Source organism: Plectropomus leopardus, chromosome 21 (assembly GCF_026936395.1).
Source record: "Plectropomus leopardus strain MGB_pleo_1.0 chromosome 21, ASM2693639v1, whole genome shotgun sequence".
In the NCBI taxonomy this organism is placed as follows: domain Eukaryota; kingdom Metazoa; phylum Chordata; class Actinopteri; order Perciformes; family Serranidae; genus Plectropomus; species Plectropomus leopardus.
The window spans coordinates 4,352,019-4,366,929 of record NC_142196.1 but is presented as its reverse complement, the minus strand read 5'-3'; the positions used below and the strand labels follow the sequence as shown (position 1 = coordinate 4,366,929).

Here is a 14,911-nt window from a genome sequence, read left to right as displayed (position 1 = left end):
CCCAAATATTGATGTTAGCTGAGTTAGCAAACACCAGCAATATCAAACAAGCTGGCTAACTGTGCAGTACATAAACACATTTTCAGCTCTTATCAAGTAAAGAGAATTACTTTGCCTATCACCGTTTTCATTTCCAAAACAGCGGCTGGGGTTTTTAGTTTTTCTCTGGTATTAGGAACATAAAATATAGGACATGCTCCTTTGCTAGGGACAAAATGTTAGTAACAGTCCGGTCTATTTTAAACAAAAAACAATGTGCAAGTCTGCACAAAAGATAGATGTCCATATAAAGAAGAGCTCTTGTCAGAGACAAAGAAGTAAAATGTTACAAAATTGAACTTGGTTATTCATATCGACCCTTTTTGGCAGCTTGCCACCTATTAACATCCCTGGTGTCTCGCTGGTGTTTAGTATTAGTGCCTACTCCTGCTAACAATTTAAAAAAATAAAAAACTGTGGTGGTCCATGTCTGACCTTCAGATCTATAAGCCAGATACCAACAACACAATCTTATTTGCTGAATATTGTGTTTTGTGTCAGTTCACCTTTTGAATTTTTGTCACTATAGTGAACAGGCCTTATCCCTCCAAAAAACTTGCTGTTGATGATGACTCATCCCCATTCCTATAGGTGACTTGAATATATTATACATTAATAACACATCTTACACCTGAATCCAATATGACTAAAATATAATTTCAGATAATTTTATGCTGCACAAGATATCATCCAAATTTCTAGTTTATCCAAATAGCCTATCACACATGCAAAGTTGATCTATTTGTTTCCATCACATTCTTGAAATTGCCTGTATGATTAAATCCAGGATAAAGTGACAGTCCGGTACCTAATAGTATAGTGGTAACAGAAATAAGTGTCACATTTCCCATTTTCCCTGTCTTTCTTTATTCTTGGGATTCATTTCGTCTCACTCAGCATGATTCCTCGTTCCATTAGCTTTCAGTTTTTAGAGCCGAGCTCACGTTCTGTGCTGCTGTCAATCACAACCAACAGACTGCATGGCTTTCAGGATAATGAGACAGAGACAGTAGGTTGGTGGACATTTGATGACGGTGGTAAATGTTGTAAACACAGGCAGAGTTTGTGTTTTCGTGTGACACAGAGACAGAGAGTGCATTGGGTGGAGCAGATACGTATATCTATATTGGCCAGCAGCGCCAGATTCATTCAATATGAATAATGAACTGAGCAGTCACAGCTGCTTCACAGGGAATAGTAGAGCCGCTGGGTATTGTCATTAATTAATAAAAATGAACGAGACACTCACTCTTCTGGCAATTATACACTATTTAGGCAAATTCTTTCTCAAGTAATGCAGGAAAATTGATGACAATGAAAAACATGTGGTGAGCTAGGAGGGAAAAGATCAGTGTAGTGTGATACAGAAATGGAAAAACAGACAGGATTTTGGGAGCTAGCAGGCAGCTCATGTTTATGGGCATTCGATTTTTCCAGTATGTTTTATTTCATTGTGTTTCAAGCCCACGTGTTATCTTTTAATATTATATTTAATGATGTACCATATTACCAACACAATAAAAACCATCAGCCTGCCACAAAGAGATACCATAATAAAAGTAAAAAAAAACACACAAACAAAAAACAATTACGACACAGAGACAAAGACACAATTACTAAAGAACAAAACAAGCATTAACAGTCATCATCTTTTATCATCATCATCATCAGTCACAGTCATCATAATTGTTCCCTGTCTGTTTGCGATAATGCCCTCTAATCTAAACTAATGTTTTAAAAAAAAGTTCTTTGGAGTTGTTCATGTTGACTAATATTTTTTTAACTGTCTTGGACCATAGAAATAAAATGTATGAACTTTGAAAATGGGCATAGCTCTCTGTTAAGTAGGTTTTTTAGTGCAGGACTATAACTCGTAATGGAGCAACATTAGGCGGGTGTCCATTGCAAATTTACGCAAAGCGTAAGCAATGAAAATGTTTTTAAAATGTCCATAAAATGCAATTGCAAGATGACTGCGTTTTTTCTAAATTATGTATTTCCATTGGGCGTATTTTATATTTGCAATTTCAATTTGTGCTATTTGAAGGTTAATGGACACTCGCCTAATTCTGTATTGGCATTGTCTTTTGGGTAATGGCCTGAAATACTTCTTCCAGCTCTGGTGATCACCTTAGCCTGGCCGAGCTGCTGATATCACCAAGAATGCTGTTGTCTTTTTAACAAATTACCCACTTTTAGGGGAGGGTTATCTCTTTGTCTACGTGTGTAGTATATACTTTATGTTTGCATGTTTTGCTGTGTCCACAATGACTTGCGCGTAATCATGTGCATCAGCCTGATACAGATCTCCATGTTCATCCGTCATTCATCTCTCTATCATCAGACTAGTTTCTAGGGAGCCGCTTTCTAGCCTGACGACTGTAATTAATGCAAAGACACCAGAGTGGAACGAACTCTGTGACCTGTGGCAAGAAGCTGAGTAGATTAGAATAGTGGAATACCCTCCCCGGGCTCTGTAGCATACAGTATTAATAACCATCCCCCCCTCCTCACACACATACACACACACACACACACACACACACACACACTGTTGGCTTTCAAGCCATCATCCATCCCTCCTCCATCAGCCCCTGATTCTGCAGACGATACCCCCACCATCACCACCAAATATCCCCTCGAACCATTCCCCCCCAAACCCCCAACGTGGCTAGAGCCAGCACGCTGATGAGGAGCCAGTTGCCATAGCAACAGGAGGCAGTTGCTTTGGCGACAAATGGGAAGAGGGGCTAAGGAGGAAACAATGGATGTTCAGGGAGGATGGGCATGTTGTGACGGGCTGTGAAGGAGATGCAATTGAGCTATAAATAGACGTCACTAAAGACTGTCTCCTTCCATCATCCATGTCTCCAACACCCCCAACTGAGATTATCCTCCTCTGTCTCCGCACCTGTGCTCATCGCTCCGTCTCTCCATTCCTGCCTTCCAGAGGTGAATTAGCATGTGGAGAATAATGCCTTTTTTTATTTAGGCCAAAGGAATTTCTTACCTTTTTCAGCTGTCTGGCAGTTTCAGTTGTACCGCAGCTCATCAATCACCTGCATGGGAATGTATAGTACAGTCTTATTACACTTTACAAGAATTCAGGCTGGACCGTGTAAGACAGAAGGCAATGGGGCTGGGAAATTTCAACTATAGAGGCATTGATTAAAAAATGATAAACCAAGACATTAAAAAAGTAACTAAGATAAAAATAAGATTTTTATACATTTTCCTAAGAAAAGTAATGAACCCAAATTCAAACATATTCCATGTAACCATGAGCCAATACTTTGTGCATAATGTTCACATTTTGGAAGGCTGCGATCACATGAACGACACAGTCCTGAACAGTCTTCTTAACACAGGTTGGGGTGGTGGGTGGGCCAAATAAATCCCAGACTTTTTCACAGAGACAAGTGTTCAGAAGCGTTTGACCTTTGAGTGAACTTTAAATCATTTTAAGTTATGTATCTCACCATAATAAGAAAGTATATATAAAATAACTACCTTTATAGAAGCCTTCCAAAATTACTCATTTTGGGACTTAACCCTCTGAAACCTGGATTGGCATCAGTTTTCTGGTGCTGAGCAAATTGTTTTTATTTCTTTGGAAAATGTACAGGGAAAGAAGACAATGACCAAAAAAAATGTATTTTAAAAAAGAGGGGAGAATCATTAGAGATAAATCATAAAATAACAATAAATGTCCAGAAAGACATATTTATAACTATAATGATTTTAAATTTAAAGTAATGCTGCAGAAAAAAATAATATAAAATATACAAAATAAAAATACTTTTTATTTTTTTTAAATCTTCAGCTGTTTTTCTCAGTAACATTGGGTTTTTTTTAGCTTGTTGCTTCCCCCTTATGTTTTTGAAAGAAATCAAAACAATTTGCCCTGGTTTCAAAGGGTTAACACAGCATTTGATGGCTTTTGCAACTTGTTGACAAGCTTAGTATAGCTCCAGGAACACTGAGTTACCATTTGGTTCGTTGCCAGGGGTTGGCAAGGTAACGACTACCAGGACTGTGTCTCTTTTACTTTAAAAGTGCAGCTGCAGGCTACCAGTAAGCTACATTTCGTCATCTTTGAAGTATAGTTTTAGTTTTCTCTGAATTCAAGGAGGTGGTGACATCCTTATGTAGACGAATAAGCTTGCAAACACAATAGGCAATATCGAGATCAGCAAAATGATCGGGGTCGTGTCCATATATCTTACTATAAGTTGATAACGTAGTTATTATGACAGGCCTAATCAGTATCCTGTCATATGCTGGTAACAACTGAGATATTGATATTTCATTGACATTTGACATCTCCCAGGCATACATGACAAGGGAGAAATATGGCAGTATTAGGAGAAAACTTCAGTTTTATGTTGTGTTCCCTGTCACTTTTACCCTCAATCAATGAGGCCATTTAAAGGCAGCGTGGAGGCTTTTTATCGGCCACAGCTTTTGTTTTGTTTGTGTGCCTCTCTAGTAGCCTGCACGGGTTATTAGACACAATGCCTCTGTCACCCGGTGGGATTATATAACACTTTGTATAGTGTGTGTGTGTGTGTGTGTGTGTGTGTGTTTGCCAATGAATCAGACAGGGTGATGTCATCTATTTGGTGGGCTGTGTGTGTGTATATGTGTGTGTGTGTGTGTGTGTCCCATTGGAGTCTGGTGTCAGTTTTGTACTTCAAGAGGCAAGCAGACAGGGAGAGAAGGAATTTTGAAAAAGAAAGAGAGACAGATGTGACACACAGAAGCAGCGACCCGGAGCATGTCTACCCACCTGCCAGCACATCTACCCAGCCACCTGTCTGTGTATGTGTCTGTCTGTCTGTCTGCCTGCCTGTCTGTCTGTGCAGGTGTGATGTGTAAACGTGACAGTGACTCCGTGGTGTGGTGATTGGGGCGACAGGGTTTAGTGATGCAGACAGACAGGCAGGTTTTGGGAGATGGAGCAGGCTGCAGCTGATGTGACTGTTTAGTGATTGAGGTGGTTGGCATTTTGGTGGAGGCGGGCTCTCCAACTGTGGTGACAGGCTGCTTTTTAATGGTGTCCAAACATGTAGGCGTCGTCAGGAGCTGGTTGACATAGATTGATGGGTTGACTGAAGGAGGGAAGGCAAACTCTGAATATCCTAAACCCATTGACCAAATATTGTGTCAGACATACTGAATAGATATGTAAGGGTACATTTTGTATTTCATGATTACAATGGCATGGTTTCCACTGGGAAGCTATTTATCTTTTTTTCAGTCAGACTAGCCAACTTATTGTCCTCAGAAGGTGCTAGTACTCCCCTAAGAATGATTTCAGGACAGATAAAGCTGGGCTAATGATGCCTGTTTTACCAGGTCATCTTCAAATGTTTGGTGGATATTAACATGCCATAAAGTAACGAATGCACCTCCCAATGCTCTATCAGGTGTGCAGACAGAAAAGCATTAACAGTATAAAGAAAGCGATGGAGGTTTAATGCATTCAGTTGAAAAAAGAAAATTATTTGCCCTCTTTATCTAAATTAATAGGACTATTATAGGACTATTATTGTCATTAATTCAGAGAGCAGAATTTTTTCTTTTCAAAACTTTTCTCAGATAATAATCATGTTAATTCTAACAAACAAGAAATTGTTTGTTTTTTGTATTGAGTGCATTAAGCTGCTGTAGCTTTCTCTCCACACACGTGGTAGAATAATGGGATGTGCGTGCACCACTTTGTGGCAACACATCTTCCACCAATCTTTTGAGGATGACTTGGTCAAACAGGCATCGCATGGAAAAACCACAAAATCTGCCCAAACCCAAACACTGCGCTTTGCTGCCTGATTGCTCTTGACTGGCCCCCTGATGTGCATCTCCTCACACTTCCATGAAGTCAAGCTCATGGTGGGTCACCAAAATACCAAAACTGCGTGCACCGTGATGGAAATGCCACATCCCTGGAGCAAAGTCCCGCCATTCACTGTGCTCAGCCACAACAACAACAACACAGCTCTCTTTGCCTTGCACGGTGTGCATTCATGGTACCTTAAATGGAAGTAAAAAGCAACAGTTCAGCCCTTAGAAAGCTGGCCACAACACACAAGGAACAAGACAATGTCTCCCTGTTATGCCATTACATTGTGATAGTGATTTGTAAATGGAAGTCATATTTTTTGGCATGCTGTAAAATGAAAAGATGAAATGATGCCAACTCCTCAGGCAAGAATGGGACATTATTTCTCAACTGATATGAAATACAAACACATATTGTGTTTACATATGAGAAAAAGATTCAGAGAGAGGGCTTCTCTCTTTCTTCTTTTCTGCCTTCCCCTTCTGTGTGCTATTATAATATTTAATCTTGCCTTAAATGGCTCCCCACCTTTCCTTTCTGCAGTGCCAGCTTGGCATGACTCTTTTTTCCAAAGGGAAAACGTGGAGTGAAAACAAAGCTCTTGTTCATTTAGTGTTTTATGAAGCAATTCTTCCTCTGGGTATAAAGAACCACTTGCAGTTGTGCTTTTGTTTAGTAAACCATTAGAATGCCAAATGAACAAGATAATCTGTGAGAACCTCTCTAAGTTGACCCTTGAGAACTGAGAAATTTGCAAAGTGAGGCGATTGAAGTCTTCAGATAGGTAAAAGTTAAGGGCTCTGATAAGAGCCAGGTAGCCGCGGCCATAGGCGTTATGTTTTCAAGTTGTCAGTACACCCGCCTGTTCTCGTGAATGTGATATCTTAAGAACACCTTAGGGAAATTCTTCAAATTAGGCACAAACATTAATTTGGACTTAAGAATGAATTGAATAGATTTGGTGGTCATAGGTCAAAGGTCAAGGTCACTGTGACATAGTCTCTCTCATTCTTGTGAATGCAATATCCAAAGAACCCCTGAAAGGCATTTTTTTAAATTTGACACAAACATTCACTTGGACTCAATGATGAATTGATTCGATTTTGGTGGTCAAAGGTCAGGGTCACTGTGACCTTGCATTGATCTCATTCTTTTGAAAGCTATATCTCAGTAATGACTTGAGGGAATGTCTTAAAATTTAGCACAAACGTTTAAGTGGACTCAAGGATGGTTTGATTTGAATCTGGTGGTCAGAGGTCAAGGTCAAGGTGACCTTATAAAACATGTTTTTGGCCGTAACTTAAGAATTCAATATGCTCAAATTTCACAAAACTGTCTCATTATGATGATGTTCTGTCATTTTATATCCAAGAGGTCAAAGGTCAAATCTGACTTCATAATGTTGTGCAAAAACACTTCTCTGGTCATTACTCAGGTCATAAGTCAGGAACATAATGAAGGACAGTTGGTCAGAGACAGAATTGGTGACACTAATCTTTGGTGTCCACCTTGTAACTGTGCTGATTGTACAGATCCTGTGTTTGAAGCATCTATGTTTTCACAGATATGGATGTAAATTGTAAGTGTAACTTAACTGATGTACGGAGGCATACATGCAATGGCGCTTATTCTGGTTTTCATTTGTTGTTTTTTTGCTCAGAGGACACGTGTATGTGTGCATTGATGTACCATACAATGTACCTCATTGACATTCAGTGCCAGTGCTCCGAAGCACAACCAAATCCCCAAGTGAGCCAGAAAAAGAACTTTTCAGAGTCTCTTGTTTGATAGACCAAAAAGCGGGATTCAGTGGACAAACCAGACAGAAGCACTGCACCCTTTAGCTTCTTGTCCTGTTCTATCAGGAGACAACATGTTTACACACACCGAATCTCCTATACCCTCATTCTGGTCTAACTTTCCTGTTTACCATCATTTCTTGCTCTCTTTGTTGCTGCATTTTCTTCATTTTTCTCCTTTCTTTCCTTTCTTCTTCTCCTTCTTTTTCCTCACTCCATCAAAATGATCTTCCTTTTTTTCTGCTTCACCATCGTAACTTCCTCCTTCTACTCATTACCCTTGCGTCTGTCTCCCGGCTCATCCGACTGCCCTGATAATTCTTCCTTTTCCTCCCAAAGATGCCCAACTATCCTCCTGCTGTCACAATCAGTCCTCACCCTTAGTCTCTGCATGTGCGTCCTTCTTTCTGCCCTCATCAGTCTGTCTTTCTCACCCCTCTGTCCTGCCATCACTCGCCCTGTCCCTGTTTGCCTGTCTGCCTGTTATAAATCATTGTTTTCTGCCAACGTTCAGCTTTCAGTCTGAACCGACAACCACAGGAACGCCTGTAACCGCCGGCTGTTTTGACTGGCACTGGTCAAACACACACACACACACACACACACACACACACACACACACACACACACACACACACACACACACACACAAAGTGTAGGCCAGGACAACAAACCCATGTCTCTCCCTCCTGCCCACCCTTACCTCTCCATCACATACTGACCTTTACCGAATATGTATGTGTATGCAACAGTCCCTTTAACAGTTTATGCATATTGACATAAATTGAATGTGTTGCTATAGAATTATATAGTATCATGATCAAAATGAACTACCAGAAACACTGAATATCTTTTAGTACAATCAAAAAAAACCTTTTTAAGGTAACCAAAATATTGTAATAAACTTTCATGAACTGAAAAAAACACTAAAGCAGGTACAACTTAAGCTATACTTTTTTTAGAGAATCCGGGGTTACGCCATTGTTACGCAACCTAATCAACATTGTTGCGGTGATTTTGACATGATAGAGACGGCACCCGACTGTCACTCAATGTGACAACATCCTTAATTGTGCATAGATTAAATCCTTAAATTACATTTGAAAAAGTGACTTATGTAAGACTTCATCCCCTTTACGGCCATCATGAACAAGGAAATTAGCAATACGGCCTAGCTGCTAACTACGATGGCAAACACAAAAACAGGAATGTCCCCACGTAGAGCCAGTGTTTGGTTTGTCCATTCTAGGCTACTGTAGAAACAAGGCAGTCCTTCAGGATAAGGACCCACTCCCTATTTAGATACAAACGTTCTAATTTGTTCTCATTCTAGTTAAAGAAAACACAACTTATTACGTTTTTGCGAATATTACCCCCCCTAAATCCTCCACACTGGCCTTTTGAGTTGGGAATTTTAAAATTAATAAATAGGCATTAACTTAGTTTTGGAGCATGCCTCAATTGGCCATTAGATGAACTGCAGTCTTGGGCACTTAGCACTGGCTCCATTTTTCAACCTCAGAAGTTGTCGCTTGGTTTTTATCAAGCCAAGAAGTCACATGGTAGAAGTGTTGAGTTTTAATTTACACCAAACAGAATCAACAGCAAATGTAATCAGGAGCAGATCAGAAAACAAGGAGATGTCCAAATAAAATATGATAGAATACCTTAAGTGGGTACTTGCATGGAAGAAATGTATTTACTCTCTCTTATATTGGGCTGTTTAAACCCCCCAGCTTTTCTCAGCAGCCACAATTGCACAATATATGGTGGTTTGGATCATTTTTGAGCTATTGCTGTATGAAGCAGGCAGTTTTCAGTTTTTCTTGTGCACATGTAATTGTGCAAAGGTACAGTAGCACCTCAGATGGCTGTAAATCACTGTAACTTCATTGAAAATCACAGTTTTGGTACAATCAGGAAGAAAAATAACAGCAATGGAGCTGAAAGTGTTTTTGTGCAACCTGCCAAGCCAAGTTCCTGTTAAATGCTGACAGGCTCCACTGAGTGTGTTAGCCTGAATTATTTGTGTGGGACTGTATTTGTGCATGTATGAACATGTCTTTCTTTCATGAACATTTCTTAAATGCTACGTGGCAGTGTGATTACCCTTGTGGATACACTGTGAGTGTAAATGTGCATTGATGTGCGAAAACTTGCATGTTTTTGTGTGTTTTGCATAGAGTCTGATTATCCAAGTATGTGGATAAAAGAGCGTGGTAGGAATATGGGGAGGGGGTAATGGTGTGTGATTCTCCACATGTGACCAAATGCAGTCTGACAGGCTACAAGGTCTCTTTACGAGAGGCTTTACTGCTCATCCGTCTCCTGTAAGTCTATTTCCCATCTCCCCCTCTTCTTATTTCTCCTCGTCTCTCCCACACCGAGCACTTACTGTCAATTGTAAATGCTAAGAGATGCACTTATCATCTCACACATGCTTCTTGCTATTATTTCTTTAGTCTTCCCGGCTCCTGCTGTCGTCTTCTCTCATTGATTCGTCTCTCTCTTTCTTGCTGTTTCGCACCCGTGCATGTTGGAGGAAAGGGTGTCTGCAGTCCTGGAGAGAGAGTAGACCCTAAGCTTTAAGATTTTAGCCTAGAGCGTTTCATATTTTATATAAAGCACAGCCAGTCAGACAAAAGAATTGAGCTAATAAAGTAGAAGGTGTGTGAAGCAACGAGAAAAAGTGGTGGTAACAGGTCAGATAAAGATCAATGTTTGCCAGGAATTCGTTGCTCTGGAGGGCATAGTGGGATGTGTGGGGCGGTATGATTTGTAAAGATCGTGAGTCAAAAATGCACTTTTCCCCTGAAGCGCCTGTTTCTGCCCTCGCTCTATCCTCCGGGGTAAGACAGAGCTCTGTGTGTGTGTGTGTGTGTGTATGTTGTGCTTTTTACCATGAGACAGAATGAGAGAAAGAAGGGGGTTGAGGGGAGAAAAACGTGGAGTGAAAGAGAAAACTAGAGGGGAGGGGGCTTACTCACTCCACCACAGTGGGAGGGATCTGGGAACTGGCATGCGCCAATTGGCAGCCACAACTGGGTCACATGACCACTGTAATAATCAGTGAGAGAACCAAAGAGAGAGAGAGAGAGAGAGAGAGAGAGAGAGAGACAGAGGGAGGGAACGGGGGAATGATCTGCACATCCAGTTCACCCTCAGTGTGAGTTTGGAGCAGAGACACAGCACGAGAGACTCACACACACACACACACACACACAGAGTGCAGAGCGCACCTGAGTGACTGAACGAAAAGGAGCAACAGCGCAAAGCAACAAAGGAAAGAGGGAGAGAAGGGAAGAGAAGTGGTGAAGATTACCTTTGGACACCTGAGACTGAGACAAAGAAACTGTGAGACAAACAAAGGGGAAGAATAGAAAGGAGAGACAGCATGTCTTCTCTCTCCAATCAGCAGCCTGGATCTCCTTTCTCGGAGTACAGTGAGCTGTGTAAGGTGCCGTCCCTGGCGCCCACTGTGCCAGCTCAGAGCTGGGACTGGCAGTCCCCCGCAGGCATGGACATCGGCACCCAGAGGGGGCTGGTGGTAGGTGCTGGGGCTCTGACACCAACTGGACTCACAGATGAAGACAAGCTGTGCTTCTTTGAGCAGCCGGGCAGGGGCAGCATGGATGGGGAACTGAAGGTGCCGGGCAGGGTTGGGGGCATCCCTGGAAGCACCTCACTGGGTAACGCCTCACTAGGCAGTGCAGGGGAAAGCCCAGACAGCCCCTTGTCCTCCTCCCCATCTCCTTCCCCAGCTTCCCCAGGCAGACTACCCTCTGCCCTGGGATGTGGGGGAACCAGCAGGGGCTCCCTGCCACCAGTTCCTGGATCCCCAGCCAAGCGTATGGAGCTGTCATCAACCACTAGTGCAATGCCTCCACACTCACTGGGAGCCTCACGGATGGAGGCATCCCCAGTGGATGCCGACTCACCATCTGAGTCCTGGAACAACTCCAGTTTTGCTGAATCCAGCCCAAAGGTCGCCATGCCCCAGGTGGCCCCGAACTACTGCGTCATTGGAGTTGTTAATGACAACCACTTGGAGAGGGGTGATGAGATTGTGGCTGGTGCCGGGGCAGCCCTGGGTGCCCAACAATTATCCGATGGCTCTTCAGGGGACAACAGCGAGGGGGAAGAGATAGAAGAAGAAGAGGAGGAGTTGGAGCCCTGTTTTATGGGGCGAGCTCAGCAACAGAGGAAGGCTATGCGCCGTGCAATGTCCGAATGTTCCCACCTGTCAGTACCAACCAGCCTAGAGCTGCCTGATAAATACCCAGGTGGAGACGGGGCAGGACTGGACCAGCTGATATCACCCATGGGTGGTCCACGTCGCTCGCCACACTCCATGAAGCGCTCACTTACAGTTGCGGAAGATCAGCCGCAGACCCCACCACCAACCCTCTCAGCAGCGGGCGCCACCCATATTGACCTTCGGCAATCCCCGCCTGAACCCCGCCTCTGCCTCTCCCCATTTCCACTGCTGAAGGACGGCAACGCTGGCTTCCCTCTGTCACCTCTAGAGGCCCCAATGGAGAGCTTTAAGGTGGAGAAGGAGCCAGGCGGCATTGTGCTCCCAGTGCCCCTCAGCCCTAAGGGGTTCAGCAGCTTGAATACCACCTCTATAGGCTCCGACTCTGATGGTGAATCTGGTCGCAAATCGAACACTGCTAAAGAGTTTGACAGCAAAGATACTAAACTCAACACTGGGGCAGGAGTAGACTCTACCAGCCTCAGCCTGAGCTCCAGCACCAACCCTTTCATCACAGTGGATGGTAGGTGGAGGTCATGTTTGCAGTCTCTCCTTTTGAACTGTGCTTGTTCACCAAATTTGATTGGCAAACATGATATTTGATACATGATACATGATATTTAGAGTTTGTAGGTCAATCTCATACTTCCCACAGTTCTGCTTGCAGAATGCTACCACTGTGTATAACTTTCACAAACTGCTAGAAAAAGTTTCATTTTTTTAAGGAACACAGTGTATAGCTGAAATCCTCTGAAAAAAGTGGTGTGGCAGTCCAATGATATAGTTCTTCCTTGACAACTGCAGACCACAAAAGGGTTTGGTGGTGATAGTGGGAGGAACATGCTGGCAGGGAATCAAGACGGTGGAATAAGAAAGATGATTTATTGATCAAGTTTATTTATCAAGTTTTGATCAAGTGTCTCCTTTTTGAGGGCTTTGGGAGCCCCAGGGAAGGACAGACTGAAAGCATGTCTTGTTACGAACAAATCAAGAACTTATTATTCAAACTGATTCTTTGTACTACCCTTATTATTGCGATATACTGTACCATGCAGTGAGAAAATATGATGGTCTTTTGTGAGCCCCTGCGTAGTCTAGATTGTGGATGTATTGGTCTGTTGATGAAGCAGTAATCGTTCCTCCATTGTTCAAATGCTTCATTTTGAGTTTCCGGTCTAAGCTTTCAAATAGCTTTGGGTAAGAAATAGCTGCAGACTGAAAGGAGGCGTGTCAGACAGCGCCGGAGACGGAGACTGAAAGAGAAGGGATGAAAAGCTGAGAGAAGTCGACAGCAACGGAGCAGCTCCCCGCCGGCTACTTGACATTCCACGATGGTAGTATCTGTCTCGTTGTGTTGGTCAAACAACCGTGTGCCAATTTTAGACACAGATCAGCCACAAACTTTACAGAGTGTGTGAATACTGGGACAACAGGTATATTGTCTTGGCATTTGTGGACACAGGTGGTTGTCATCATGTGCAACTGAATGTGTCTGATCATGTGCATACTAATGTGCGTAGCAGCACAATAAGCTGGCAGCATGAGGCGGTGTAGTAGCTCACTCTCCAGCTGACATTTGGATGCAGGGTCAGGGGAGCACAGCTCATTATAGCTGATGGAGGCTCTGTCTTTGTTCATTTTCATTTTCCATCCATGTTTGTCTCGACTCTTTCTCGCTCCGTCTGTCTTCCTGTTGCTCTGAATGCTCATTAGATTCTTGGTGTAGACGGGCAGAGCCAAGATGGCTGAAAGCGGGTCACGCACACGTCGAACGATGACCGCCTATGTGTCACAATGGGGTCAGTGACTGGGAAGTGCGGCCCAGTATGATGGTGGTGCTTTCTACAATGACCATGTTTCTTTCACCTTGTGTCCGTCTCACACTTTTTCTCCCTTCTCCTTTTGTCCATCTCTTTGTGTCTTTGTTTTCCTTTTTGCTCGTGTTTTTTTTTCGCCTCGCGCCACAAAGCTGAGTGTGGCAGAGGCTGCCAGCCAGGCCACTGGAGTATTAAAGAGCCAGTGATCTTTGTTTTTTTGCCCCCTGAAGTCAAAACAGGAGCACAGCAGTCATCAAGCCACAGGCTGTGTGTTGTATTTACACATCTGTTTGCTTATTATCAAGGTCATGGAAATATTACTGTTGCTCTAGTTGTGGTGTAGAAACATTTTATATCCACATGGGATAAAGCTTAAAAAAAATCCTTGGAAAAAAAAAACAGAAAAAAGGGGGAAAAATTAAAATATAATAAGAAAAAATAAATTCAAAAAATAACAATGGAGGAGGGAGAGATGCAGATGAATGTATAATGATGGAAAACAGGAAGTCAAGGATAAGGTGAACAATGCTTGGACAGATTAGAGAGCATAAATAATAGATGGCATGATCGAGGGACAAAAGGTTAGGGGAGAAAGAAGGTTAATCGGAACGATTGTTAGTGAATATAAGTTCTGCACAAAGCAGAGATCCCATGGTTTTGAAAGGAAAGGGTTAAAATGAAGTTCAACCCAAAGAGGCCAGAGTTCAGTGCATCAGCTTGCATTTCGAAAGACACACAGCAAATCCCACATTAAACATACGCCCAGAGTCAGTGTGTAGATCTTCTGTCATGTCAAATTATTTCTGTCTCGTCATAATTTCTGCTTTCGGGCAGATTTTCGGCTGCCTTCACTTTCCGAAATAAGCAGATAATTGTCACGTAATGTTCCGTCGGCACAGTGAATTGAATGTTCTCTCCAGCGGCGGCCCTGTGTTGGGCTGGAGTAAATGGCTTTTGGACATGCGCATGTGTTTGCTTATGCTAATGGTCCTTGTCAGAGCGCTAAAATGCAATATCTGCATGTTTGTTTGCACACATGTTTGTTGTCTTTGTGTGGGCATATTTTTTTCTGTAAGAATATATGTTTGATTGGCCCCTGTGGCCCCTCAGGTGGAGGGGGCCCTTTATTTGCCCTCGCAGCCAATCAAAGATGCCAGGT

At 42.7% G+C, this 14,911-nt stretch overlaps 1 protein-coding gene across 14 annotated transcripts in view; it reads left to right on the top strand.

Moving 5' to 3' along the window:
• Positions 1–14,911, top strand: part of LOC121960427 (uncharacterized) — a 145,324-nt gene that overhangs the window by 91,452 nt on the left and 38,961 nt on the right. The window contains exon 1 of one of the 14 annotated variants that reach the window (XM_088072004.1): positions 10,818–12,458. The exons of 12 other annotated variants lie outside the window; for them this stretch is intronic. In XM_088072004.1, the coding sequence (XP_087928130.1) occupies positions 11,075–12,458 (1,384 nt within the window). In that variant the 5' untranslated portion in view covers positions 10,818–11,074. Of the gene's footprint in view, positions 1–10,817; positions 12,459–14,911 lie in introns of those variants that run through there. One more of the 14 variants, XM_088072005.1, reaches the window with a different exon arrangement.